The sequence below is a fragment of the Eriocheir sinensis genome, chromosome 62 (assembly GCF_024679095.1).
Source record: "Eriocheir sinensis breed Jianghai 21 chromosome 62, ASM2467909v1, whole genome shotgun sequence".
NCBI classification, from domain to species: Eukaryota; Metazoa; Arthropoda; class Malacostraca; order Decapoda; family Varunidae; genus Eriocheir; species Eriocheir sinensis.
Genome location: NC_066570.1, coordinates 5,520,330 through 5,546,386, shown reverse-complemented (window position 1 = coordinate 5,546,386; position 26,057 = coordinate 5,520,330). Strand labels below are relative to the sequence as shown.

Genomic DNA, 26,057 nt, shown 5'->3' with positions numbered 1-26,057 from the left:
AGAGCAGACAAGGTTGAAGACATTTTCATGACTATCAAGACTAAAAAATGGACTTGTGTGAGTCATTTCATACAAAGAACTGATAACAGATGGACAACCGAAGTAACAGTGGCAACCCAGAAATTGTAGAGGTCAGGACAGACTGAGGACCACATGGAGGAATGAAATTAGAGCCTTTGAAGAAGCAGGATGGAGTACACTAACTTCAGATCCAAATAAGTAGAGAACATTGGGAAAGACCCTCGTCCTGCAGTGAACTACTAATGGCTGAAGATGATCTTTTGACTGTTGTTGAACCAAATATCACAGACCCCTAACCTGTCTGTCAGTCTCAGGCCATTTCCATCCCTCAAGTTGTGCAAGGAAATAATGAACATGGTGTTGGTTATATGATCTTTACTTTTTTAACAGTAGTAATAATCAATCACTATGGGCAAATGCCAGGGGAACACACCTTATCCATCCTACAACACCTAACCCGGGGTTCCTCCAGGCAAGTCTCCATGCAAGATAGCGGTCCCATCCTACCCCATGGCAGGATCTATCACCTTACTCAAGCCACAAACTCTCCTTGGCCTCCTCCACCTGGGATTGTCTCACAGAAACAAGCTGGTGGGTAGGGTTGGCTTCTGGGTAGTGTGCCACATGCAATAATACTATACTAAAACCATTTTATGAAGGCTGTTTGGATGTGACTGCCTTGGACTGTTTGTGGTTCTGCCATATCTACGTGTCTGGGAAATGGAAAACAGTCAACATGTTCTATGACCGGGTATGACCAGCATGGCTACCTCGTGTCACACCACTTGTCCTGTTGCAATGTTGCCTAGTCTTATAGGATTTATATAAGATAACTATCAAAAAGTGAATCATTAAAAAAAAATCTGTAGGCTCATTTTAAATTAAGTCCATCGAATATTTTAAATTCATATTAAGTAGTAAATACCTAAAAATAAGAAGTTTGTTGTTGAGAATTAAAGATTTGGCAATATCCACATTCTCCTCCTGATCCAGTGGTCAGCATGCCTGGATATGAATCTGTGGGCCTGGGCATAAATCCCAGCCTGGGTGTGCCCAGCTCTTCATTCTCGGTTTCAGGCTGGCCACTAAGTGGTTACCTGGGAAAACCTGGGTAAGGTGAACTGAGGCAACCCAAATAGTGCACTGACCCTGTGTCCCAGGGTAATGAGTTCTCACCCACCACAGGCTCAAAGGCCAAGGGGACAGAAATGAGCAGCAAGGCCACATCAGCTATAGCATACAGCCCCAACTTTACCTTTACAGTCTTAGACCAATTGCACCCAAACTGCCTTGATAAAACAGTTTTAGTACAGCATCAGCCCATAAAGTTTTCTGGTTCACTTAACACTTTAACCCTGAACATCATCAAGGACTGAGAAACTTTGTCGACTAAATCTACAATATATTGTTTGTCAACCCACCCAAAACAGCAGATACAGCAGTATCAGAACTTTAGTTTAGCAATAAATATTTTTCTTACATAAACATTTAAATATTGATGCTGAGATTTTGTAGCAAGATATTTTTGCATGTTCTATTTCTTGCATAAAATACATTTAAAAAACACCCTCCTGAAAATATGAGAAAAAAAATGACAAAATATTTCCACAGTTTTTTCTTAAATAAAACTTTTTCTTTTGTTTGTAGGTTGTTTTGTGTCCAACCACTCTGAAGGGAAGATTGTCCCTCGTGCAAGGGAAGCAGGACCTTCATTATCAATATTACATGTCCTTCCTTCAATGAGGGTCACCAAAGCCCTACGCTGAACCAAGGCTTCAGCCAGTAAAGGAAAACTGCTCATTGCAAATTCAGCACATGAGCAAGAAGAGGAAATGAGGTATAAACAAAGAATATGAGAGCAAAGGAAGAAGCCATTTCATCATCTAAATGTTTGACAGTTCCAGTTTAAGACTTTGACCTCCACGATGAAAGCCTCATCAGATAACAAAATCATAGGCACATAACAACCTTGTAAACCACATCTTCCCACATTCCAGGCACTGCTTCCCACCAGAAAAACACACTGGTTGTGTTGCCCCTGGTAACCAGCATGTCTCAGAGATCACCGCTAAACTGTGACGGTGCTACTTTTAGGTGTAGGCGATGGTACGGAACACTTTGGCGGGGGGCGTCCCCCACTGAGCACTTGAGGTCCGCTTCCTGAACCGACGCTTCTGTTTGGGGAAGATCCGCGTGAGATCCGGCAAGATGAGAAGAGTATTGGGTGGAAAAATCCCATCCAGTGCAGGAGGGTAGTGCTCTTGCTGCAGTACAGCTGCTTGTAGCTGTGTCTCTGTGGGGTAACAAGGATGATTATGTAAATCATTTGTTGACAATATTCTATTCACTGCATTTAGCGTTCTCTCTTAACTACCACTGTTCTGCTTGGGGGAGTGGAGAGGTTGTCATGTAATACACTAATACAATGCTACACACTTTATGAACTCAGCTCACACCAGGTGACCAATCCACCCCTTTGTGTTACACTTGACACCTAACACTCCATTACTCATTCCTTTACCTCGGCCAGCCGCACCAAACGTTTTCAACATATTCTTATTGCTCTTGCTGTAAACTCTATTTCATCCCACAGGTGCCTCACATTACATCCTCACTGGTACAGTTGAATATTCTGCTGCTGATGTTGTTTTGTTTGTTTGTTTTTGTTTTTGTTGTTTCACATTTTTAAATATGGCACCCACTCCCCTCCCATTGACAAGCATGGATGAAGGGCTTTAATAAGGGGATATTCATAAGGTTTTGTTGGTAAGAGAACCGGGTAGGACACGAAGTAATGGGTTTAAACTGGATAAATTCAGATTCAACAGGGACACAGGCAAAAATTGGTTTACTAACAGAGTGGTGGATGAGTGGAATAGGCTTAGCAGTCATGTGGTGAGTGCAAATACAATTGTCACATTAAAAAATAGATTAGATAAATTCATGGACAGTGATATTAGGTGGGGTTAGATACAAGGGAGCTTAGGTTCAAAGGGGCTGCCTTGTACAGGCCTACCAGCCTCTTGCAGACTCCTACGTTCTTATGTTCTTATTCTCTCAGCAATCATCCTAACTTTAAAAATTTACCCTAAACCCTCATGGCTCCACCCAAATTTTGTCCGTAGTAGATTGTATATTCTCTTGATAAGTAGAATGCTATCAAACACCTTCCTTTGTGTACCCAACAAATATATCTCAAAATTGCAAGAGTTTTTTTTTATCTCCACTCCCTGCCAACAGGCCAGTGCCACCCACCCACTTTTATGGACTGCTGTACTCATTTAAATTCAGGTTTGCACCTCCACCTCCCACCCTTGCTTTTATCTTAAACAAAACCATCTATATTTAACCTGCATAGATTGAGGCAAGGCAGCAGCATATATCCCGTCACATGACTACACCCACACTAATGCTCTTGCCAACGTTTCCATCAATATGCACACAAGCTAATGCCTATAATGACAAGATTTTATCCCTTCAAGTGACCACCTACACCTTGAACTTTAACCCAGTAGCAGCGGGGATCATGTTTCTTGATGGTCCCTCTAAGCGAGAAAAATGAGAAAAAATCATCCCTCACACAAACCATTTCATAATATATATCAAAGCATTTGTGATCAGTTTATGCATCATCTACTTTGGGGGGTTTATATCATGGCACAAATTTGGCCCGTCGCTGCTACAAGGTAAAGCCACAAATTTGGCCCGTCGATGCTACCGGGTTAAGAGCATATCACAAGGTCAAACTGTCCGGCCTGTTACATCCTTTTGAAAATCCACGACTGCAGTATGCGGCATTCTTCCTAAGTGATAGCTCTTAGTTGTTATTTTGAGGTTATAAATCTGTTACACAAATATTTCCTTTCTAAACTCTCCTTTTTCAAAACAAATCTTCCTTCTTTTTAAATTCTTCTCACTCATTTATTCCCTCAGTTAATCCAACCACTCACTCCATCAGAACCCTTCCATGTACCTCCGGACCTCTTCTGACACACTGAATAGACTTGCACCTTGAAAATGCTGCATTCATCCTTCTTCCACTCTGTTTAGTGGACCAGTCATAGCGTTCCTCTGGTCTTCTGATACCCCATTCCGTTTCCAAGATAGGCTACATAACAGGAGCATCCAATCCCCTATTCAGTTTCTTCCATATTTCAAGATTTCTACTGTTGTGACCTAACATTTATATCTGGTACTCAGGTCATCTTCTACCTCTCTACTGCCCTTTTCTCAACCTCTTCCATTTCCTCTTAATCCTCTTAAGGGGAAATGAAAGAGGATTAAGAGGAATTTAGAGGAGGATTGAGAAGTTTAGAAGATGATTAATCCTCTTCCATTTCCTCTTGTCCCTTTCCATACTGTGACGCTGATGTTTGTGTCACAGATGGAAAGGGTTAACTCCAGTCTTAATATATCACTGATCATGACAAGACCTAATTACAGCAAGAATTCAGTTTAAAACATGCTGCTTTCCCAAGTAAAAAGTCCATCCCTGTCTGAAGTGGATTCTTCATCGATATGAAAGCAAATACTCACTCATGGCCCATTGTGGAATCTTTTTCTTGGGAGAGGCGTCATCATCTGTTGAATCATCACTCTGAATATCATTAATATCATAGTTGTTGAGGGAGCTGGAGACCCTCTTGGGCTGGAGTGGAGTCATCTCGTAGCTATCAACCCTTGCATCAGCTGCTGGCTTTGTGTACGTGGAGTTGAGACCGCCACTGTTTTCCTTGGTCTTGGTGGAGGAGGTGTAGGTAGTGTTGAGAGCCCCAGTCTCCTTGTAGGTGCTCATGACAGTCTGTGGTGTTGGAAGCAAGGAGAGCTTGTTAGTGGGGGTCACATATAAATCCTGTTAATGTTACCTACATCTCAACAGTGCATTCTCTCCCTTGCAAAATCCCCTACATTGTAAAATCTTCATACTCATCAGTCACAATGTATAAATCATGCAGTCCTTCCCAAACTTTAATAGATTTGCCAATTCACTCTGTACTCATCCAGTCATTGAAGGTCTATGCTAAATAAAATGAGGTTATACTTAGCATTTGTTCCGTTTCTTAAATTATTAGCGCATGATCCTGATTATATTCATGTGAAATGTATGCTTATGGTGAAGTAATATACGCTTACTTTCAGACCTATACGTCGATACATAGTGGCAGGATTCAGCCATAACTGTCATTTTTACTTATTTCTTCATAATATTTTGCCACAAGCTAGCCGAGGCGTGTACAAAGACGTGATTTTTTCCCGTTTTTTTTTTTTTTTTTTAAATAGAATAACGATGGACGCTCTCCTTAAGCCAGGGTGTAATTCAGGCCTTAATGGCTATCATGCAGGATTTTTCACTTATCATTTATTTTTTGGATTGTTATAATTTCATGTTTCCCAATGACAGAATAAGTGCAGCTAAGTTTCAGGTCATTCGATCCATAATCTTTCTACTCACAATTTTTGGGGGTAAAACAAAAAAATTTGGAACTATCTTCATACCAATATTAATGAAAAAATCTCAACAGTACTTTCCAGTAAACCATCAGGGAAGGGGATTGATTTTTTAATAAGGGATTCTTTTTAGCTTTTGAAAATAGTTTGACATTAACCCAGTAGCAGCGGGGATCATGTTTCTTAATGGTCCCTCTAAGCGAGAAAAATGAGAAAAAATCATCCCTCACACAAACCATTTCATAATATATATCAAAGCATTTGTGATCAGTTTATGTATCATCCATTTTTGGGGTTTATATCATGGCACAAATTTGGCCCATCGCTGCTACACGGTAAAGCCACAAATTTGGCCCGTCGCTGCTACACGGTAAAGCCACAAATTTGGCCCGTCGCTGCTACACGGTAAAGCCACAAATTTGGCCCGTCGCTGCTACACGGTAAAGCCCCAAATTTGGCCCATCGCTGCTACACGGTAAAGCCCCAAATTTGGCCCGTCGCTGCTACACGGTAAAGCCACAAATTTGGCCCGTCGCTGCTACACGATAAAGCCCCAAATTTGGCCCGTCGCTGCTACCGGGTTAAGACTGGGATGCACAAACCCATGTGAACACAGCATAATTCACAGTTAAGTAGAGCAAGTGAGGTGCAACACTACCACAAAAACACAAAATGTACAGATCATCTGATTTATTTAATGTGGATGTATAGAGTCAGGCTGTGCGATGCGGGCAGGGAGCCGATGATAATCCTTGAACTAACCCGATGCGCTTCTATACACTTGAACCACGGCTGGTGCAGGCTACCCTCCCTATGACCAGTCTTGCCTTGCTCTCTGGCACATGGAGACAAGGCAGTGTGAAGCAACAGCCGTGAACCTCAGTGTGTCAGCATCCAGACAGACCTCGGAGACACTGGTGGATGCCGCTGCTGCAAATCCAATGCGGCTCAATCACGGGTTCCATCAATAAATTCCAAGTATAAAATATAACTAGTTGCCACCACGGCCACAGTTGTAATAAAAAAGATAACATTAAAGAGACAAGCGGCAGTCTCTAGCCTCAGCTGACGGGAAGGTTGCCATACTCCACAGCCACGCCAGCTGCAGCCCCTCACATGGCCACATCAGCCTCACCTTACACTACTCGAAGCAAGGATACTGTTATGATAAGTTTCCTTGACCTGATCAGAAGGTACAATGTGACCCCATAAACTTGACAATCACTGCATGTATAAGGAAGAGATGCAAAGACTTTCTGCCATTATCTTTTTCAACTTCAAGTATTTGAGTATATCACTCCATACAAAGAGAGGCAGTGGCTGAGTGGTTAGTGTGCAGGTCCCACGTTTGCCGGGTTCTGGACGATGTAGGTTCGAAGCTGCTGCTACCACCTGAGATTTTTTAGTAACCGTCCAGTGGCTTAAGACTACCCACGTGCTGTCCTGAAGACCACATATCAACCTGAACTCTAGAGGAACTGTCCAAGTGAATCAAGAATGAGCTCTGGGGGCCATGAATTGATGGCGGCACTACAAACACTTGCCTGCACAATGACGGGCTTGGGCCGACCACCAGGCCCCTAAAGAAAGCCTTCCAGCGCTATAGGCCAGAACGGGGGGATTATTATTACTATTATTATTTTTTATGTCTTTGCCTGTGGCACCAGTAGGCTTTCTGCATAGGGCCTGATGGTCAGCCCCAGCCCGTTGTGGTACAGGCAAGTGTTTATAGTGGCAGCATCTTGCATTGGCTCATGCTGTCCCCCGAAGCTCATCTTTGTTCACAGAATCTAGAGTCCGGGTTGATAGCTGGTCTTCTGGACACCATGTGGGTAGTCTTAGGCCACTCAGCAGTGACTGAAAAATCCCAGCTTGTGACGCAAACCCGCGTCATCCTGGACGCAGCGCCGTCACGCTATCCACTCAGCCACCGCCTCCCTAATGAATGCTTCTTTATATAAAAATCGGGTGATAAGAATATTAAATGGGTATAAACACTGGATCATAACTGCAAGCAGCTGTTCAGCTGATAAACAGCCCTGTTGGTGGCAGGGATGCGGTGGTACCTGCACTGGTGCTGGTACTAACAGTGCTGCCTATACAATACAGTAATGGTACCAGATTGCTCAGTACCAGTAGAAGTGGGTACAGCCAGTGCAGTATTCAGTATTCTTAATACTGACAAGTTATCATACACTCATGTGTATGCCTGTATCATGTCATGACCTGTCAGTGCCCACCAATGCTGGTACCGAGCACTCTGGTACCACTACCGTGTCATATACCTGGTACTGTTAGTACCACTACCAGTACTGGTACCTGCCCAGCTCTACCACCGACAAGATCTGTTTATTTATGTTCATCAATTGAACGGCTGCTTGCAGTTATTATCCAGTGTTTATACCCATTTCATATTTTTATCATCAGATTTTTACAGAAAGAAGCATTCATTAGTAAGCAGTTTGCATGGTATGATATACTTAACCCCTTCACTACATCCGGGCCAAAACTGCGCCCCGTGCCGTATCCGGGATCACCGCGCATGCCAAATTTCAAATGTCGCTATTGAATATAACAAGTTTTCAGCCATAAACTCAACATAATCATCATGTATTATACATGAAAACATCCAGAATTAAATGGGGCACATAAAGAAACATAAATTAATTGATAATTTTGCGATGTAAGCATAAATATAGAGATAAAGAAACTCGTATATTGGCTAAAGTGAGCCAGGACGCAGTACGTGCATCCTCGGATATGCCGATGAAATGATGATGATGATGAAGTTGGGATTATGAAGTTTATTCATTTACTATACACTGTAATGAATTGTTACTTTAATCATGTCATATAATGTGACATTCTTTTGCCTCATATCTTTTTCCAGTGTCATTAAAGTTGATTGACTAGAGTAGGCTTACAACCCACCTGCCCTTGCTATGGCCGTGGGATCCTAGCTGTTCATAACCACGCTTTGAGAAACTATAAGAAAATGCAGCAATTAGTGGTTTTTTTTCCATATGTAAATAGTGAAATAAATGGAGGATTATTATAAATTTATGTATATTAAATTCCCATGAAATGCAAACGGACCACACCAAACTTCCATCTCTATTCCTCTTGTGTCTCTTTCTTACCTTGGCTTCCTGTTGCTTTGGCGCCTGCTGCTCATTCTGCTTTGGCGCCTGCTGCTCATTCTGCTTACTGACAGGCAAGGCTTCCTTTGGCTTGGGTTGTTCTACCTCGTACTTCTTCTTCATCATCTGTGACACGGTCATCTTCCTGTATTTGGGATGGACAACATGCAATTGTAATTTTCTCTTTTCATTTTACATTGTTATTAAAATGTTCTATATTCCCTTCCCTCCAGAGTGAGGCTTAAGCATACCAGAATGTTTGAAGATACTTGGAATCAGCTCCATTACTTTTCACATATTTTTGCTTCGCTTTATGTGCAAAAATTTAATGTTACCAACCTTCTCCATTTTCCTTATCAATTCTTGTGACAGTTGAAATGGAATAATTGAATTCACTATTTATGAGACTCCACCTCTCCCTATCTGACTTTCTCCTCAACTCCAGATCCTTAACTGTTCCCTCCAATTATAAATGGCAATCCCCAGTTCTGTCTTCCTACCATGAATCTCTTTGTATCCACCATTGGACAACTACCATACTTGGTTTTCCACCAATAAAATTTTAGTCAGAAAAAAAGAGCAGTAAGACAACCACCTGAATATAACCAAGAATCAAGCACTGACTTTCAATTTCCAACAGAGATAAACTACTTTCCAACATTAAAATATCTTGTGCCCTGCCAAAGCACCTGAGCATTTAGTAGTGACTCAAGAACACACAAGAAAGTACCTGTATTTAAGGTCCTGCAAGAGGTTTTACTTCCAAATGTATAACAAGACATGTAGCAATCACATACGCAGATGATGGCACTCATAATTTCTGCACATTATTTCTTAACCCGGCAGCAGCGATGGACCAAATTTGTGGCTTTACAGTGTAGCAGCGATGGACCAAATTTGTGGCTTTACAGTGTAGCAGCGATGGACCAAATTTGTGGCTTTACAGTGTAGCAGCGATGGACCAAATTTGTGGCTTTACAGTGTAGCAGCGATGGACCAAATTTGTGGCTTTACAGTGTAGCAGCGATGGACCAAATTTGTGGCTTTACAGTGTAGCAGCGATGGACCAAATTTGTGGCTTTACAGTGTAGCAGCGATGGACCAAATTTGTGGCTTTACAGTGTAGCAGCGATGGACCAAATTTGTGGCTTTACAGTGTAGCAGCGATGGACCAAATTTGTGGCTTTACAGTGTAGCAGCGATGGGCCAAATTTGTGGCTTTACAGTGTAGCAGCGATGGGCCAAATTTGTGGCTTTACAGTGTAGCAGCGATGGACCAAATTTGTGGCTTTACAGTGTAGCAGCGATGGGCCAAATTTTTACCATGATATAAACCCCCCAAAGTAGATATGCATAAACTGATCACAAATGTGTTGATATATATTATGAAATCGTTTGCGTGAGTGATGATTGTTTCTCATTTTTCTCAATTAGAGAGGCCTTTAACAAACATGATCCCTGCAGCTACCAGGTAAAATGCACAAGAGAATAAGCAAATAAAGTACATGTCAAGAGCTTGTTAGATGGTGCAGACAAAGATTTATTGTCAAAAGTGAGTAAAATAATCAGATGTAAATTAAAGTCTTGGGAAAGTAATAGTAGAGGGGAGATGGCTAAAGAGCTCTTGGCAGGAGATTGTTGAACATGCTAATTTGCCACTCAGCCAGGGCAGGCCTCAGCACCGTGCCAACCACTCCTTCCCCAAACCTACTCACAATTTCATTTGCTCCTCCATTTTTTTCTTTTGAGCTTGGTATTTGATTGCATACTCCTCTTCCTCGATTCTCTGCTTCCTCTTCTCCTCTTCTAACTTTTGTTTCTTCTCTTCTTCCAATCTTTTTCTCTCCTCTTGCTGTCAAACAAAGAAAAACCATAAATTCATCCTTCACAAAGGAGAAGGAAGTATGTGGGTAAATCACAATGACAATCAGACACAAAAGAAAAAAAGGATGACGCAGAGTTTGCACGGCATTCAGAATTAAAGTAAGTCTCCCTACTATACATACACCACACAGTCTCGATGGAAATAAATCTTTGCCCAAACTAAAAAAATTAAGAACAGTAAATTTCATCAATAACGCACCCAGTCCACTACTTAAGGGGCCATTACACTGGGCAAACTTTCCGTGGATCTTCAGTCAAACCACGACTTTTGCTAGAGTGGTTCTCATTTGTTTCTTGTTATTGCTACTGATGAAGAGTAATACTGTCGTCCTTCGGTGAAATCTACCGTAGCTTTGGAAGATCATGGACACGTCAGAAAACCACGGAAGTATGAGAACCACGCCAGCGGAAATCGTGGTTTGACTGAATATCCACGGAAAATTTGCCCAGTGTAATAGCCCCTTTAGCCACTGAAACCAAATACAGTTTCTAGAATGGGTTGAGTGAAGGTCCAACCCCCATTCATCTATTACAGAAGCTGGTGTGATCTTAACCAATATTTCATGTGTTGCTGCTGCAGTTGCTTTTGACCTGCACCAGCTTTTGTTATGTTTATTCTATGAGGTCAATAGACGAACTTAACACAAGACAGTTATGATCACAAATACATTACCATCTCCTTCAGCTTGGCCGCCTTCTTCGCCTCCTCCTCGGTTTTCTTCTTGACCAGCTGTCTCCGCCGCTCCCGCTCCTCCTCCTCGCGTTGCCGTTCCTCGCGCTGCCGTTCATCTCGCTGCCGCCGCTCACGCTCCAGCTTCTCCTTGGCCAACCCCGCCTGTCGCTCTTGCTCCTGTATTGTCTCTTGAACCCGTCGCATGCGCTCCTCGTTCCGCCTAAACCGAAGGGAACACTTTTATCTTCCTCTCAGTCCTCCATAGCTATCCCTAAATTTTCTGCCTATATTTTTCTAGAAACTGAAGCCGGTTCCCTATTTTTACTTCCCCTGACAAAGTTCCCAAAACATTCCCTTTCAATCTCTCCCACAATGGCCATGGGGCTCTTAGCAGCCACCTCCTTTATTCAGTCTGATCCAATTATAATTCTGGACTCCCTAGATTTTCATATTGTAAACTTAAATTATGCTTCACTTGTAGGGTGTAATACCTCTTCACCAAGAGGCTTAAATAGTGCAGGAACCCTCTATGGTCCACAGGCTGTTGGGTCAAGTTATGCCTGCTCTGGCCTGGAAAAGCCTTTCACATGCTTCCTTGTGATACACAGCCTTGCAGGAGGAAGTATCAAGAAACCTTTGAAAGTGGACAGGCATTTGTCAAAATTTGAAACTTATTTTTTACTTCCTTCCAGACTTTAGAAGCAACTTTCTCTTCAATTTAATTTTTTTTTTTTTTTGCCATAAAAGAAAAAAAGTTACACTAGAAGTAGCACTCCAAGGCTCATAACTGTTACAGCCTAAAACCTGAGATATGAATTGTCATCGGCTGCCCAACAGACAGCCATCTAGCTCTTCACTGTTAGAATAAACCTCACTGGTTCCACTTCTTTTCTTGCACCTTCATCCCTCTTTAAATGTCCATTACACTCTTGCATGTCTTACCCTCTCCTACATTCACATAACACATCCCCCCGCCCCTCCCTCCCATGCACTTCTCGCTCACCTTTTCCTCTCCTCTGTCTTAGCCTTTAGCAGTTGTTCCTTTTTCTTGAGTGTGTCCTCCTCACGCTCCTTCTTCTTCTGTAACTCCTGCAGACGCTGTTCGTCTCTGTTGGGGCGCACAGGCTGGCTCTTGATGAAGGAGGTGATGCCAGAAACAATGTTGGCAGGACGTCGGTTCTCAGAGGGAGTCCCCATCGTCCGCTGGAAGGGATGGCACAGGAAGAGCTATTAATATATCAAAGAAGAATAAAGATTGTGATGTGCAGTTTTGGTTCAAGAGGAAACTCATTAATTTTGAGTATAATATTCCTGACATCCTGACAGCTTTGATGAATGGGCACTGATACGGAAAAGGGAGGAAGGGATGTTGCATGAGAGGGCTGGGTGGTGAATTCAACCCATGGGAGAAGAATTCAGAATACATAATACTAAACTTGACGGCCCCTGTGACCTCATGGGCGTAGGGCAAAAGGAATGTACCTGCTCACTGGTTAATGTTATTATTCAAGCATATTGACATACACAGGAAATAGTTAAATCAACTTCTAAATTCAATAATATTTTAGATTTGTGTGCAACAGTTGTAACTCATAACTTATTTACCCAAAACTACCTTTCCTGATATACAAAGGCACACCTCCTGCTCAGTAAACAGGTGCCCCAATACGCGGTTAACGTGTTAACCATTCAATGACCCCACAATCCACTCCCTTCACTGTCACACCCACGCCAAAACTGTTATACATATTTTCATTACTTTCTTCTTCACATCTTGACACCACCACATGCATCTCTTAATCAGCTCATTTCCACCAAGCTTCTTTGTGATTGCAGCACTACATTCCACGTCAATGTCTCTGATGCATATGACAGGGCTGGGAAAATAATGCAGCATCTCATACCCACATGCTCACACTTCTTCCTCTAATGAAACTATTACTTGTCTGCCCTTGACTGCTTTCTCATCTCACCTTAATAATTCTCGTGTGACCTGCAGAAGATGAGGAGGCAGAGGATGATGAGGCTGTGAGGAAGGGCTGCATCCTGGAGACAATACTTGGGGTGATGCGTCCTGCTTGCATCTGCAGTCTGGGCTCCACCACCTGGCCAGGAAACATGACGGGGTCACAAGGGTGGAGAGAGAGGGAAAGGTGTCAAGTGGCCAAGTGGCAGATGCTACGATGCTCCAACAAAAAGAGACAGAGTAAGAGGCCAAAAGAGAGGTCCATTTTGGGAGAAGAGGTGTGACACTCCTCTCTTGAAGGAGGTCAAGTCATAGGCAGGAGGAAAAACAAATAAAGGGAAGTTGTTCCAGAGTTTATCAGCAGAAGGGAAAAAAGAATGAAAAGGCCAGTTAATTCTTGCATAAGGGATTTGGAGTGTATAGGGGTAAGCAAGAGTAGAAAGTTGAGTACAGCAGGGCCATGGGAGGGGGGGAGGCATGCAGTTAGCAAGTTCAGAAGAGGAGTCAGCATGGAAATATCGATAGAAGATAGAAAGAGAGGAAACATTGCGGTGGAATTGAAGAGGCAGGAGGCTGTCAGTAAGAGGAGAGGAGTTGATGAGATGAAGAGCCTTAGACTCCACTCTGTCCAAAAGGGCTGTGTGTGTGCGGAACCCCCTCACCACGTGAGATACATACTCCATACAAGGATGGACAAGGGCCCTGTACATGGACAGCATTTGTGTGGGGGAAAAGAACTGGCATAGACAATACAGAACACCCAACCTCGAGGAAGCTGATTTAGTAAGAGGTGTGAAGTTTCCAGTTAAGATTTTGAGTTAAGTATAGACCGAGGATGTTTAGTGTAGGAAGTGATAGCTAAGTGTTGTCAAAGAATAGGGGATAGGTGTTTGGAGGATTGTGTCGAGTTGATAGGTGGAGAAATTGAGTTTAAGGCATTGAAGGACACCAGGTTCCTCCTACCCCAATTGGAAATGATAGGAAGGTCTGAGATTAAGCATTCTGCAGCCTCCAGTCTGGAGTCTTGTAAATCCTGTTGGAAGGGTCTTCTGTTGAAAGAAGTTAAATGATGCAGAGGAGAGTCAACGGCATACGGGTGGATAGGACAGCTTGTTGTGGAAAGATGATCATTGATGAATAATAGAGAGTGGGAGATAGGACAGAACCCTGAGGGACACCACTGTTGATAGGTTTAGGGGAAGAACAGTGACCATCTACCACAGCAGAGACAGAACAGCTGGAAAGGAAACTGGAGATATAAGTACAGAGAGGGGGATAGAAATAGTAGGAGGGAAGTTTAGAAACCAAAGACATGCCAGATCAATGTGAATAAACAACAAAAAAATAGCACCTGTTTTTACCCGTATCTAGGGACAAATTCAATGAAAACAATACCTGCCGTTTAAGGGTTAAGGTAGATAAAAATGAGAGAAAATGAATGAGTAGAGCTGCTTGTGTCCCAAAGTTGGCTCACCTTTCCTGCCTTGTCTGGGGAGTGACGAACAACACGCACAGGCGAGTGGGAGATCTGCAATGGACAACTCCATGTCACACACACAAAAAGACTATCATGTTTTTGGCCATATTTTCTACATAAGGCAAAGGGGGTATGGAGGAGGATTTAAAAATAAAAGTCAATCACACAAGTGAAAATTTTGAGCAAATGCCTAATGATCATGAAAGGCTCCTGTCAGGATCTTGGGCGGCAGTGCTTGAGAAGTGTTTTGAATCTGTACTGTGACTTTTTATGCTTGACTATGCTTCCTCCGCTGACAGTAAAATTAGGTTGGTATTGTTAGACGCTCCCATCCCTCACATCTACTATTTCCAAAGGCCAAAAGGAGGTCAGTCAGGTTCTAATGAGCGTTTATTTAGGCCCATAGTGAAGAAGAAGGGTCACACTACCACCAGGGTCATATAAGTACCCCTAGAAATGGCCCTAGCTCCTACAAAAGCCTTGTCAAATATATGTGCTTGGGCGCCAAAAGGTTTAGGAATATGACCCTTAATGTTGTTTCCTCTCCCAAGGGACTAAATCCTGTTATGTGAGGCATGGAGACTAGTTAGCCTCTTCAGTCAACCCTCAAATCCTTACTATGATTATGTGGGAAGCAGTACTTAGGGTGATGAAAAGCAAGCAGAGGAACATGCACTAAGAAATAAACAATTTCAATCCTCATGCTAGGCAAAACATCTTGACCAATTCATATTAATGGCGATTTCAATGATTATGTTCCCATTACTAATTAATATAATAACCTTATGCTTGTCATTATTCGAAATTAATATACATATATTAGTTAACCCGACAGCAGTGACGGGCCAAATTTGTGCCATGATATAAACCCCCCAAAATAGATGATACATAATCTGATCACAAATGCTTTGATATATACTATGAAATGGTTTGTGTGAGGGGTAATTTTTTCTCATTTTTCTCGCTTGGATGAACCATTAAGAAACATGATCTCCGTTGCTACCGGGTTAATAAACATATATCAGTTAAATAGGAAAAGTAACTACCCACCTCTGATGCCAGCTGCTGCACTCCATCCCTGCTTGGATGAGCTGCCAGTTTTCTGTTTGAAGAGACACAATAACAATGCAGTTGCCTATTGGTGTATTTTAAGATCCTCCTCCTCATAATAATAATAATAAAGACTAGCCTGATCAGTATAATAAAGAGCATGGTCTTGTTTATGGCAGACAAATGTAGAGCAGACATAATACTTGAACTTAGCTGTAATGACTGAACCCTCCGAGCGCTTTTCTTATTTTATGCTCATGATATTTTGGAGAATCATGGTGATCTGCCCTCCCCTGCCTCCTTTTTGGGTGCCATTTTTACCATGCTTTCAACAAACAAAATTTTGACTGCCCATCCTGGCAACATATGAGTGGCATGGTGGTGATGCAGTCCTTTACACATCTGGAACTATCACCTTCCTTGGTACAATGCAAACTTATTCCTCTCATTTTCACATTCTATTTATTTACTTTTATTTTTTATTAATTTTAGGCTTGTACTTGTTTCATTCTGGCTTTCTGGCACCTTTCCTCTCAGGGTAAAATGGCATTTCAAGAACAACCTGTCAACTTTTCCATTTCAACATAACTCATCCTATTTACAACTCTGGCTCTCCTCCACCAACTCTTTATGAGTTCCTCTTTCTAAATAAGTTGCTTACAGCTTTCCATTGCCATTTACCATTAACAAAGAACCCTACTATTTTTTTCAGGACTGCTATTCACATTTGTGACCCATCAAACATTTTTGGGTACCCTAAGGTTGGGAATCATGACCATAAACTTTGCTGAGTAAATGGCAAAGATGAGCAATTGATTGATTAGGGTGTCATCATGTTACCACAACGACAGTGGTCATACAGCCCTCAACACAATTCAATATGGCAATGTTAATATGAATAATAATGATAATAAGTATTGCTGCTTCCAAATCTCTTCACATCAACAACTTACCTAGATGCAGGAGAGTCCTTTTGTGGGCTACAGGGTAACCCAGTGCCCCTGGGGGAGCAACATACACGCTGGAAGTTGGGGATGCTGGGGAGGGCCTTTGGACTCTGTTGATCCTGCTGCAGCCTGGATACCTTGGAGCGGGTGATCCTGCGAGGTGGGGAACTGGTGTGCTGAGGTGGGGCGCATGAGCCTCCAGATGACAAAGACTCTGCCGAACTCCAGCCTTCTTTCCTTATCCCAAGGCTGAACACCCCAGAGTCCTTTACACTGCTAGCCTTGAGCCCCCTGTCTTCACTGACCTGCTCTCCTTCCTCGTCTTCCTTGTTGACATTCGTGCTGTGGGCTTGCTGGTCTTCCCTGGCCTTCTGTTTGGTGCGTGTGACTCTAGTGGCAGGCTGAGGCACACTGGCCAAGGTTTCTTGTGCTTCAATGGCTCTCTGTTTAGTGCGAGTCATTCTTGGGGCAGGGGCAGAGGGAGGTTGTCCGAGGGTCTCTGGGAGCACTGGGGCATTCTGTACCTTAACTTCCTGTTTAGGGTGTGGAACTCGTGGGGAAGTGGGTGAGGCAGTTCCGTCTGAGAAAGCTGGAGGATCTGGAACTGCAACAGCTTTCTGTTTGGTGCGAGTTACTCTTGGGGCAGGAGCAGGGGAGGAGGGAGTGTGTGGGGTACTGCCTGTGGACAACATATCTTCCACTTCCTGCATTTTTGCCGTTTTTTGCTTGGTGCGTCTAACTCTTGGGGCAGGAGCGGAGGGAGGATGAGGTTCACTGTCTGAGGGTGGTGGGACGTCCTGTGCATCCACTGCCCTTTGTTTGGTTCGTGTGACCCTGGGAGCAGGAGCAAAGGGAGGTGGAACAGCAGGTTTCTGGCTTGTGGTTGTCACTTTCTGAGCAGGTGCAGAGGAATGCTGGATAGAACACTCCTGGGATGGTGAGCCTGGTTTGGGTTGTGCATTCAGAGTGACTTGAGAGGGAGAGTTCTGGGAAGTGACCTGCTCTGGTTTGTCCTTAGCTTCTGATGACTCCCACACAACTTCCATGTCCTCCACCTTTTCTTCCTTCTCTTTCCCTTCGTCAGCTTCTTCATCATCCAGGGGCAGAATATCACTGTAACTATCATCCAGGTGGAGGTGGAAATCCTCGTCTTCCTGATGCAGTGTCTGGGAATCCACTTTGCCCTTCATGCTGTTCTGTGAGTGGTCAACCTTATCACCTTGCTCAACATTCCTCTTCTGTGTCTCATTGTGGTTACTTAGTACATCAGAGCTGATTTCTTTAGAGCTCACTTCCTTTGGAGAGTGCCGTGAGATCTCCTTTTCTTGTGAACTCACTTCCATTGGAGTTTGGTACGGGGTCTCCTTTTCTTGTGAACTAGCTTCCTTGGGAGAGCAATTCACTTCTCTTACTGAGGAGTTATTCTTTGGTGAGCAGGCCACTTCATTTGCTGGGAGGCTCATTTTCTGTGGAGAGGAGCCAAGGCTTTTCTTAGATGAAGTGTGATCCTGTGAAGAGGCAACATCCATCTGAGTAGTGTTCTTATCTTTCAATAAAGGTGAGGATTTATTCTGCTGGGAGCTCTCCTTTTCAGCGCTACCTTCATCCTTCAGTGGGGAGGCAAGCTCTTTTCTGGATGTAGTGACACTCGGAGGAGGGGTGTTGGTATCCACAGGATCCAGCACAAGCCTCACACTCCTATGAGCACGCTTCGTGGAGGGAGGTGTAGCCTGAACTGACTTTGGTGCTGGCGATTCACTGGACTTCTCATCAGATCTGAGATAATAAAAACAATAAGCATAAAAAAACGTAGGCGGTGGCTGAGTGGTTAGCGTGCGAGCCCTGCATTCACTGCATGATGGACGACGCAGGTTTGAATCCGCCGCTACCACCTGGGATTTTTCAGTCACCGCCGAGTGGCTTAAGACTACCCACATGCTGTCCTGAAGACCACCCATCACGGAGTCTAGAGGAAACAAGAACGAGCTCCAGGGGGGCAGCATGAACCAAGAAAAGATGACGTCACTATAAAACACTTGCCTGCGCCATGACGGGCTGGGGCCTACTACCATCTGGGCCTTTCAAGAAAACCTACCAGCGCTATAGGCTGGCACGTAAAAAAAGAGAGAGAGAGAGAGAGAAATATGTGAATGGAAATGGTACCAGAAGGCCACCAGTAAAATGGATCAATAGTGAATGTATGCTGTGACCACCCTTTTTTGGGAGAGTTCGTGTAGACCCCAGGGTGACAGAGTTAGGATTGAGGATAGACAGAATAGATATACTCCTTTGGACAATCTCTCCCCTCTAACTGTATCTTCCTGTTTCTCAAGTCTTGACCTTTCTACCTTGCTTACACAGGAAAGAGCAAATTTTTCTTTACATCAATTTCATGGTACAATAAAACCATTAAAACAATAGAAAATAGAGAATGAGTCATTAAAAAACTTTTCTTTATATCATCTAGCAGGAATGGAGTCCTAGTAAGTGTTTCTAAATCTTTGACCTTATGTCCTACAATTGCCTGTTACGATACATAAGGACATGGAGACACGTATTCTACGTCTTCCTTCCAGTCTGACAGAACATCAAAACAACACTCAGATAAACCTGCCTGGAGGGGGAGGGGGACAGGGAGACCTGGCGGAACTTGTTCCTGCGGCTGGTGGTGGGAGGGACCTGTGTCACGGGGGAGGATGGCCGTCGCAGCTTCTTGACCCTGCTCAACCGTGTCAGTTCCTGAATCTTCTGGTTGGCAAGCTGGGCAGGAGGAAGGGGAGGAGGAAGATAATGAACAGCAGGAGAATATTTTGAGGAAAAAGTAAGTTTTATGTTGGTAAAAAAAAAAATAAATAAAATAAAATCTTGTGGCATACAAAACCAATTACAGTACCCTCTCGAGTTTCACGCTATTCGAGTGCATAAGCTGATCCCTAGGGGTGCGCAAGGAAAAAATAATGTAATGGAGGATTTTTTGTCATTGAAATTTCAAACACATCATTAACTGCCATCGTTTTAAAACTAACGTATGCTGTACGCTTCAGTGGAGTTGTCTTTTCTTTGTTTGAAACTTACCCAGCCTCTGAGCACATTCATCCACCCCCCAGGTACATTTTCGTTCAATTTTAATAGCCATTGCTCAGAGCCTCATACTTTGCCAGCACAAAATTTAAGGAAACCGACGGGACCTTAGTACTGCTCGAATCTTAGCGGGGGTGCATGGACTCAGTCGCAGCCTGGGAGGTGGTGTGTGGTTTGATAAGTTTGGGAACCGCTGGTCTAAGGGACAAAAGATGTGCCAGTTAGTCACTCCGCATCGACAGATACATAGTTACACGCGCCGTTTAATTTCCAGAGAGCTTCTCATTCTCCGACGCTGGCGTCGTGCTCGTTGCTTACGTCAGTAAAAACTATACGACGCCAGCAGCATCGTCGTCATTAAGGGGTTAATGACTAGTGTGTGCTACTGTGCTCTCCTAAAGTAACACATTTCTACTTCACATCTCCTTACCTGTTGAGATTGCTCCATGCCTATGTTTAGGGGGTATATGTCAAGGTTGTCACACCTATACAATTCCAACCTAGCCCCATCTTGATCTCCATTCTGAATTCTGATATTTCTACTTTTCATGATTTTCTTGATTACCCTGTGGTCTATCTTTCCATCACTGCCCCCTTCCTTTCTTGTAGTTGTAAAAGTAAATGTAGCATAACAGACTCCAATGTCTTGTCTAAAACCAAATTTCATTTAATCTAGTATACCTATTCTTACTTAATTAAACCTCAAAACTCTGTCCATAACCCCAAATATCTTATCTTGGTGTAACAACTCATTTTACTTAACTACTACTTCATTAGAAAGTATCAAAGTCTGAAAGGAACTCGGAAATGCTAAGTAACATTTCTTAAACAATGTGTGTCCCGGGCAGCTGTGTCCTCACCTTGGAGCAGAGGCGTCCCCGGCGGGTGGGCGGGGAGCCAACCTCACTACTGGGTGGAGAGTTCTCGGCATTTTCTGTAAGCACCAGGAAGATGTTGCGTTAAATCAAGAAAGATTGCATAATTTTAATAACACAAATTTACTGAATCTACCTCTGTATATTAATTCAATAACTTAAAACATACAACTGTAGTCACACAAGAAAAAAAATAACAGCAAGACTTTGGAAAAATTAATGAACATCAATCATAACACATCACATGTGGTTACAACTTCGCCAAATGCAGAAAATAATTATTTTTTTCCTCGTGTTTTTTTCTGTAATTTGTTGGAATTCAAAAGTGATTTTTTGAATGGATATTTTTTGGTCTTTCCGAGTTATATCAAGTTCTCAGTTAAAGAAAGCTGAGTTATAAGGGATTTATATAGTGTGGAGTGGTGGAAGAAGTGAAGCGACAGACTTTAAAGTGGAGCAAATGGAGGAGAGTAAGATAACCAGGAGGGTGAATGTGAGTGAGATAGAGGGAAGGAATGTTAGAGGACGACCTGCAGTGAAATGGAGAAATAGGGTGCAGGAGTATGTCAGGGAGAGGGGTGAAAGATCCTTGAGAAACTTTGAGCAGGTAAGGAGGGAGTGTCTGGACAGAGAAAGTTGAAAACTCTTCTGCCGTCTAGTGTCCTGGGGCAGAACAAGACGTTGACGCCTTTTTGACGGTATCTTGCTGAGGCAGAGTGATAGTTTCAAAAGTATTTTACAACGCGAACCACATGTTCTTCTATGTTACCAATTGGTTACCAACTATAGGAAGTGGCAGGAAAGGAAATAATTGAAACATATACTTTTTTTTTCTTTTTTCAAAGAATCACTTCACATACATACATGGATCATCCACAGTCTTTTCTGATACTTTCATTTGAAGCTGCTGTCATTTTTCTTTGTGCAATTTCAGTGAGGACATGTCCAAAACATGACATGATCTGGTTAGACTGTTAAGAGACTAGACAGAGTTGTGGTGTGGTGCTGGCCAGTGGCTGGCTGGTCAGTCTTGGGACTGGATCAAACAGCCAACCACGTTACTTATGACGATGGAATATGATACAAGAATACTCCAACAAGTGTTTAAAACTAATGTAGAGAATATCAAGGTTTACATTCATTTAATTATTTTCATTTATAAAAAAAATCAAGAAAATTTATTTAAATAAAAAATCAACAACCCTGGAACTTTCAAGTATACTTTAATCATACCTGTTGAGGTTTGAGAGTCAGTATCTTTGATGACTCTGCGGGACTTTTTTGGGGCAGCTGAGGGTGTCTTGGGTAGCAAAACAAGATCCTCTGATGCAAGAGTGCGTCGTGCCTCAGCCAAGACCTCTTCTAGCCACAGAAAGTGTTCCTGTGGTAAGGCAGGATGGTAAAACATGGAGAAATGAGGTAACAGGTGTGTGTGTGTGTGTGTGTGTGTGTGTGTGTGTGTGTGTGTGTGTGTGTGTATTTACCTATTTGTAGTATACAGGGCCTGAGCTCAAGCTCAGATAGTCCTCACTCCTAATATGTGTGAGTGTGTGTGTGTGTGTGTGTGTATTTACCTAGTTGTAACATATGGGAAAAGAGCGTAACTCTTTTCCCGTGTGTGTGTGTGTGTGTGTGTGTGTGTGTGTGTGTTGGCTGCAATACAAAAGACATACTATAATCAGCTCTTTTTCAAAACAGTTCAGTACTTACTGTGATTATTGGAATCACACACAAAAGTAATGACAACTTCAACTGATAACCAAAATAACAGCAATAGCAAGATAACAACTAGAGTAATGTAGAAATAAAGTAAATCAAAATGACAATTAAGTAATAATAATGGAGTCTGTATAACATACCCCATGTCTATAATATCCATGTAAAATCCACTCCCTACACTTGGCTTTAACATGTTCTTCCAAAAACATTAAACTTTTATGTTGGGCATGAAATAAATAGTTTGTTATAGGTGTCTCACCTCAAAGGAGCTGCACGTCTCCTGGACCATGTCATCGGCCCTGAGGGACAGAACCCGCAGGTTCTCCAGGAGAGCCACTGGAGAAGGGAAGGTTTTGAAACATTAGCAGCATTTCAGCATTAGTAATGAAATGGTAAAAATTCACATAAAAATATTCATAATCTTAAAATAGAAGCACATGCATGATCCAAAATAAATCCCTCCTATGATACTATCAACACAGAAAACCTATGTAATTCAATATTGTTCAGTACTCAAAATTTTAATGTTTCCATATGCAATCCCCACCATTTTGACATTAATTTCCAAATTCCACACCAGATATCAAACAGAGTGCCAGACATCCACCAGCCTGCAGCTCATTGAGTGATAGGTTCTGGCTCACACTCTTCCTTGCTGGTTGTAGCCATTATTACCATGGCTGTCAACTGACAACTAGGTGAGTAAACCCAAGACTCTACTGCTATTCCGAGCAAGTGCTGCCATGTGCTCACTAGCTTGTCAAAACTTACCAGTAGTTCCCAGCATGGGTTCATTAATGGTAAATCTTGTCTAACCAACCTTCAGCACTTTATAAAATGGTGTACAAAGTGGTAAATAGTGACAAAAATCACAATACTGTATATCTTGACCTTAGAAAAACATGACAAAGTATCTCACCAAAGACTGTTGATTAAAATAAATGCACATGGATTAAAGAAAAAGTTTTGAGTTGGATCAAGACATGCCTTAGTGACAGGGTGCAGAGTTCAGGTAAGTGGGGATAAATCAGACTGGGCCCAGTGGAGGAATAGTATACAAATGTTGGTGTAAGTAAAGGAAGGGAGGAGGGAAGAAGAGGGACAGTAAGCAAGCAAGGTGAGGGTGCAGGGTGAAAGGATATACAAATGGTGGTGTGAGTGAAGGAAGGAAGGGAGGAAAGGAGGCAGGGATGAAGGAAGGAAGGACAAAGGAGAGTAAGCAAGGAGGTGAGGAAGAGGGGTGAAAAGATACAAATGCCAGTGTGAGTGAAGGGAGGGAGGGAGGAAAGAGAGGGAGGAAGGAAGGAACAACAAGGGAGAGTAAGCAAGGGGGTAAGGACGAGGGATGGAATATACAAATGGTGAGTGAAGGAAAGGAGGAAATGAAGGGAGGGGAGGAGGGAGGTACGAATGGGGGGGATGGAGGGAGGAAGGGAAGGGAGGGAAGGAGGGAGGTACGAATGGGGGGGATGGAGGGAGGAAGGGAAGGGAGGGAAGGGAGGAAAGTAAAGGGAGGTAAGAAAGAGGGAGCTGCCCTGTGTAGGTCATTCGGCCTCTTGCAGTCTCCCTATGTTCTTATGACGGGAGGAAAGGAAGAAAGGGAGGAAAGAAGGAAAGGAAGGGAGGAATGGTGGAAAGGGAGGAATATAGGGAGGAAGAGAAATTAAGGGAGGAATGGAGGGACGAAGAGGAATGAAGGGAGGAAAGGAATGGAGGAATGGTGGGATGAAGGGAGGAATGGAGGGAAGAAGGGAGGCAAGAAAGGGAGGAATGGAGGGAGAAATGGAGGGAGGCGGGAGACGGAAGGCAGCCACAAACGAGTGCTGGGAAAATCACTTAATACTTACTTTTTCAGCACTTCTTCGCGGCCCTGCACGGAGCAGACGCCAGGGGCAGCACAAGGGGTGACTGAGGCCCCGGGACGGTCCCCTGGAGGCAACACTAAGCTAAAAACACGCCGCGCCGCTGCTCCTCCGCCATCAACATTTGAACTGGTCTGCCGCGGCCGCCCAATGTTGCCAACGCCCGGCCGGAGATTTACCCGCGGCCCTGCACGCCAATAATAATAGCCCAATATGTCATATATATGGAGTATAATGCTACTGTTATATATAAATAAATAAAAAGTTATTATATGTGACAGCGAGATGATATAAAATCCCGCAACTTACTTTCCGCGTCAGTGTTGTTAGCATATCCATGGGTAGTTTTATGAGCCTATAATGAAAGTGTAACAAGACTTCTGCACCATGAACGTGAAGAACACTCATTAGAGCGTCGATCAATTATAAGGGTCAAATTATGGCGCTGCATCAAAAATTCATCAATAGCTCATCAAAAACTAGCTAAACTGCCTAACTAGAGAGAAGTGTGTTAAGTTATCGGCCTCTATATAATGACCCTGATAGTTAATATGGCCTTGCTGAGCGCCCTTATGAAAATATAATGTGGGTACACGTATATATAGTTTACCTGCAACAATAAACTATCAATCAATCAATCAGCTATATATAAGGCCCGAAATGTTTGAGAATATGGGCCCTCGTGCAATGCCATTAAAAAGCAAAGTGTATTAATAAGCAGAAGAGAGGACCAAGAGGAGGAGACGTATACGAATTAAGCGCTACAGGTCAAAAGAAGAATTAAGTTGCTCCTTCATGGCTTAATTAAATTCCCACTATTTCCCGCGGGCCGCTGACCTTGGCACCCCTGGCGGACCACAACACGGCAACGTTACGTCACGGACACAAATTTCAAAGCCGTAAAATACTTCTTGGCTAGTGGTTACCCCGGGACGCAGGGCAGGTGTGACGGCCAGGTTACCACGGTGTAATCTCCCTAGGTTTCCCCATGCATGTTCCCATTCATCAAGCACCCTTATGGACGATGAACGGCACGGTGGACTGCGCTCCCAGCCACTGCCGAGGTTGCGAGAAATACCTCACCGCAGAAATAAGTCGCGCCATGTCCACCACGCATGCGCACTGGGGAATACACAGCAGGAAATCCTTTTAATTTGCCTTGTTTTAGTTTGTCTGTACGTGATCTTTGTAATGATTAATATTGTCCCCAAGAAAACAACACATCCAAACAAGCAAGAATTAACTGAGTGTAATTCTTCCTAAAATCTGCCCTATTTGATAGTTTTATAGCCTTCTCTTGATTATAAGTGTTTATCTAATGTTTTGCCACGGACTGGAGCCGGAACAGGACACGTAAACAATTAATAGCAATGAGTAAAATATAGAAAAAAATAAGCAAGGTAAATTTCTCTCTGCGGCCTATTTTGCGGCTGCGAGCTAGATCGTACAACACTGCCAATTGTCGAACCAATAACGTTGTATTTATGTTGTATTTGCTGGTCTCTGGCCATAAACTATCACACCCACACAGATAACGATAGTCATTTATATTTATTGTTGAAATAGCGAAACATTGACTTTTTTTTCCAATAATATCATGGGTCAGAAACCGGAAAATTAGGATGATCTGGTAATGGATCGATCGGCCCGCTAATTTGTAGCCATATATATTAATCACAATACCCAACACCCACTACATTATATAGCTACACAAACAATAAACTATCAATCAATCAATCAATCTAGTGGTGTGGCGGCAGCGCGGTTTCCCTGAGTCATGCCTAAAGGCTTAATTAATTATTTAAGAGTCGATAGAGTATAGTGTCTTCCATTTAGCGTAACGTGTTTCTGGGTCGTGATCTGTAGAGTCCCTTGATAGATAGAGTTCCGACAACCTAAGATTTAGACGCCATT

The 26,057-nt window shown here is 43.0% G+C and overlaps 1 protein-coding gene across 2 annotated transcripts; it reads right to left on the bottom strand.

Annotated features, from left to right (window-relative positions):
• Positions 1–362: 362 nt before the first annotated feature.
• LOC126986652 (inner centromere protein-like) lies at positions 363–24,315 on the bottom strand. 2 transcript variants are annotated; one of them, XM_050842927.1, is made up of 15 exons: positions 24,129–24,314; positions 22,541–22,617; positions 21,796–21,943; positions 20,548–20,621; positions 19,221–19,366; positions 16,613–18,382; positions 15,660–15,711; positions 14,607–14,660; positions 13,140–13,271; positions 12,170–12,369; positions 11,167–11,386; positions 10,325–10,461; positions 8,610–8,754; positions 4,558–4,822; positions 363–2,314 (listed from the first exon to the last, which is right to left on the bottom strand). In XM_050842927.1, coding segments are annotated over exons 1-15 (3,624 nt in total). In that variant the 5' UTR covers positions 24,130–24,314; the 3' UTR covers positions 363–2,111. The 2 variants fall into 2 exon arrangements, with proteins under 2 accessions (XP_050698884.1, XP_050698885.1); XM_050842928.1 differs by lacking the exons at positions 363–2,314; positions 4,558–4,822 and adding an exon at positions 6,150–6,399 and having other exon boundaries at positions 24,129–24,315.
• Positions 24,316–26,057: the final 1,742 nt, after the last annotated feature.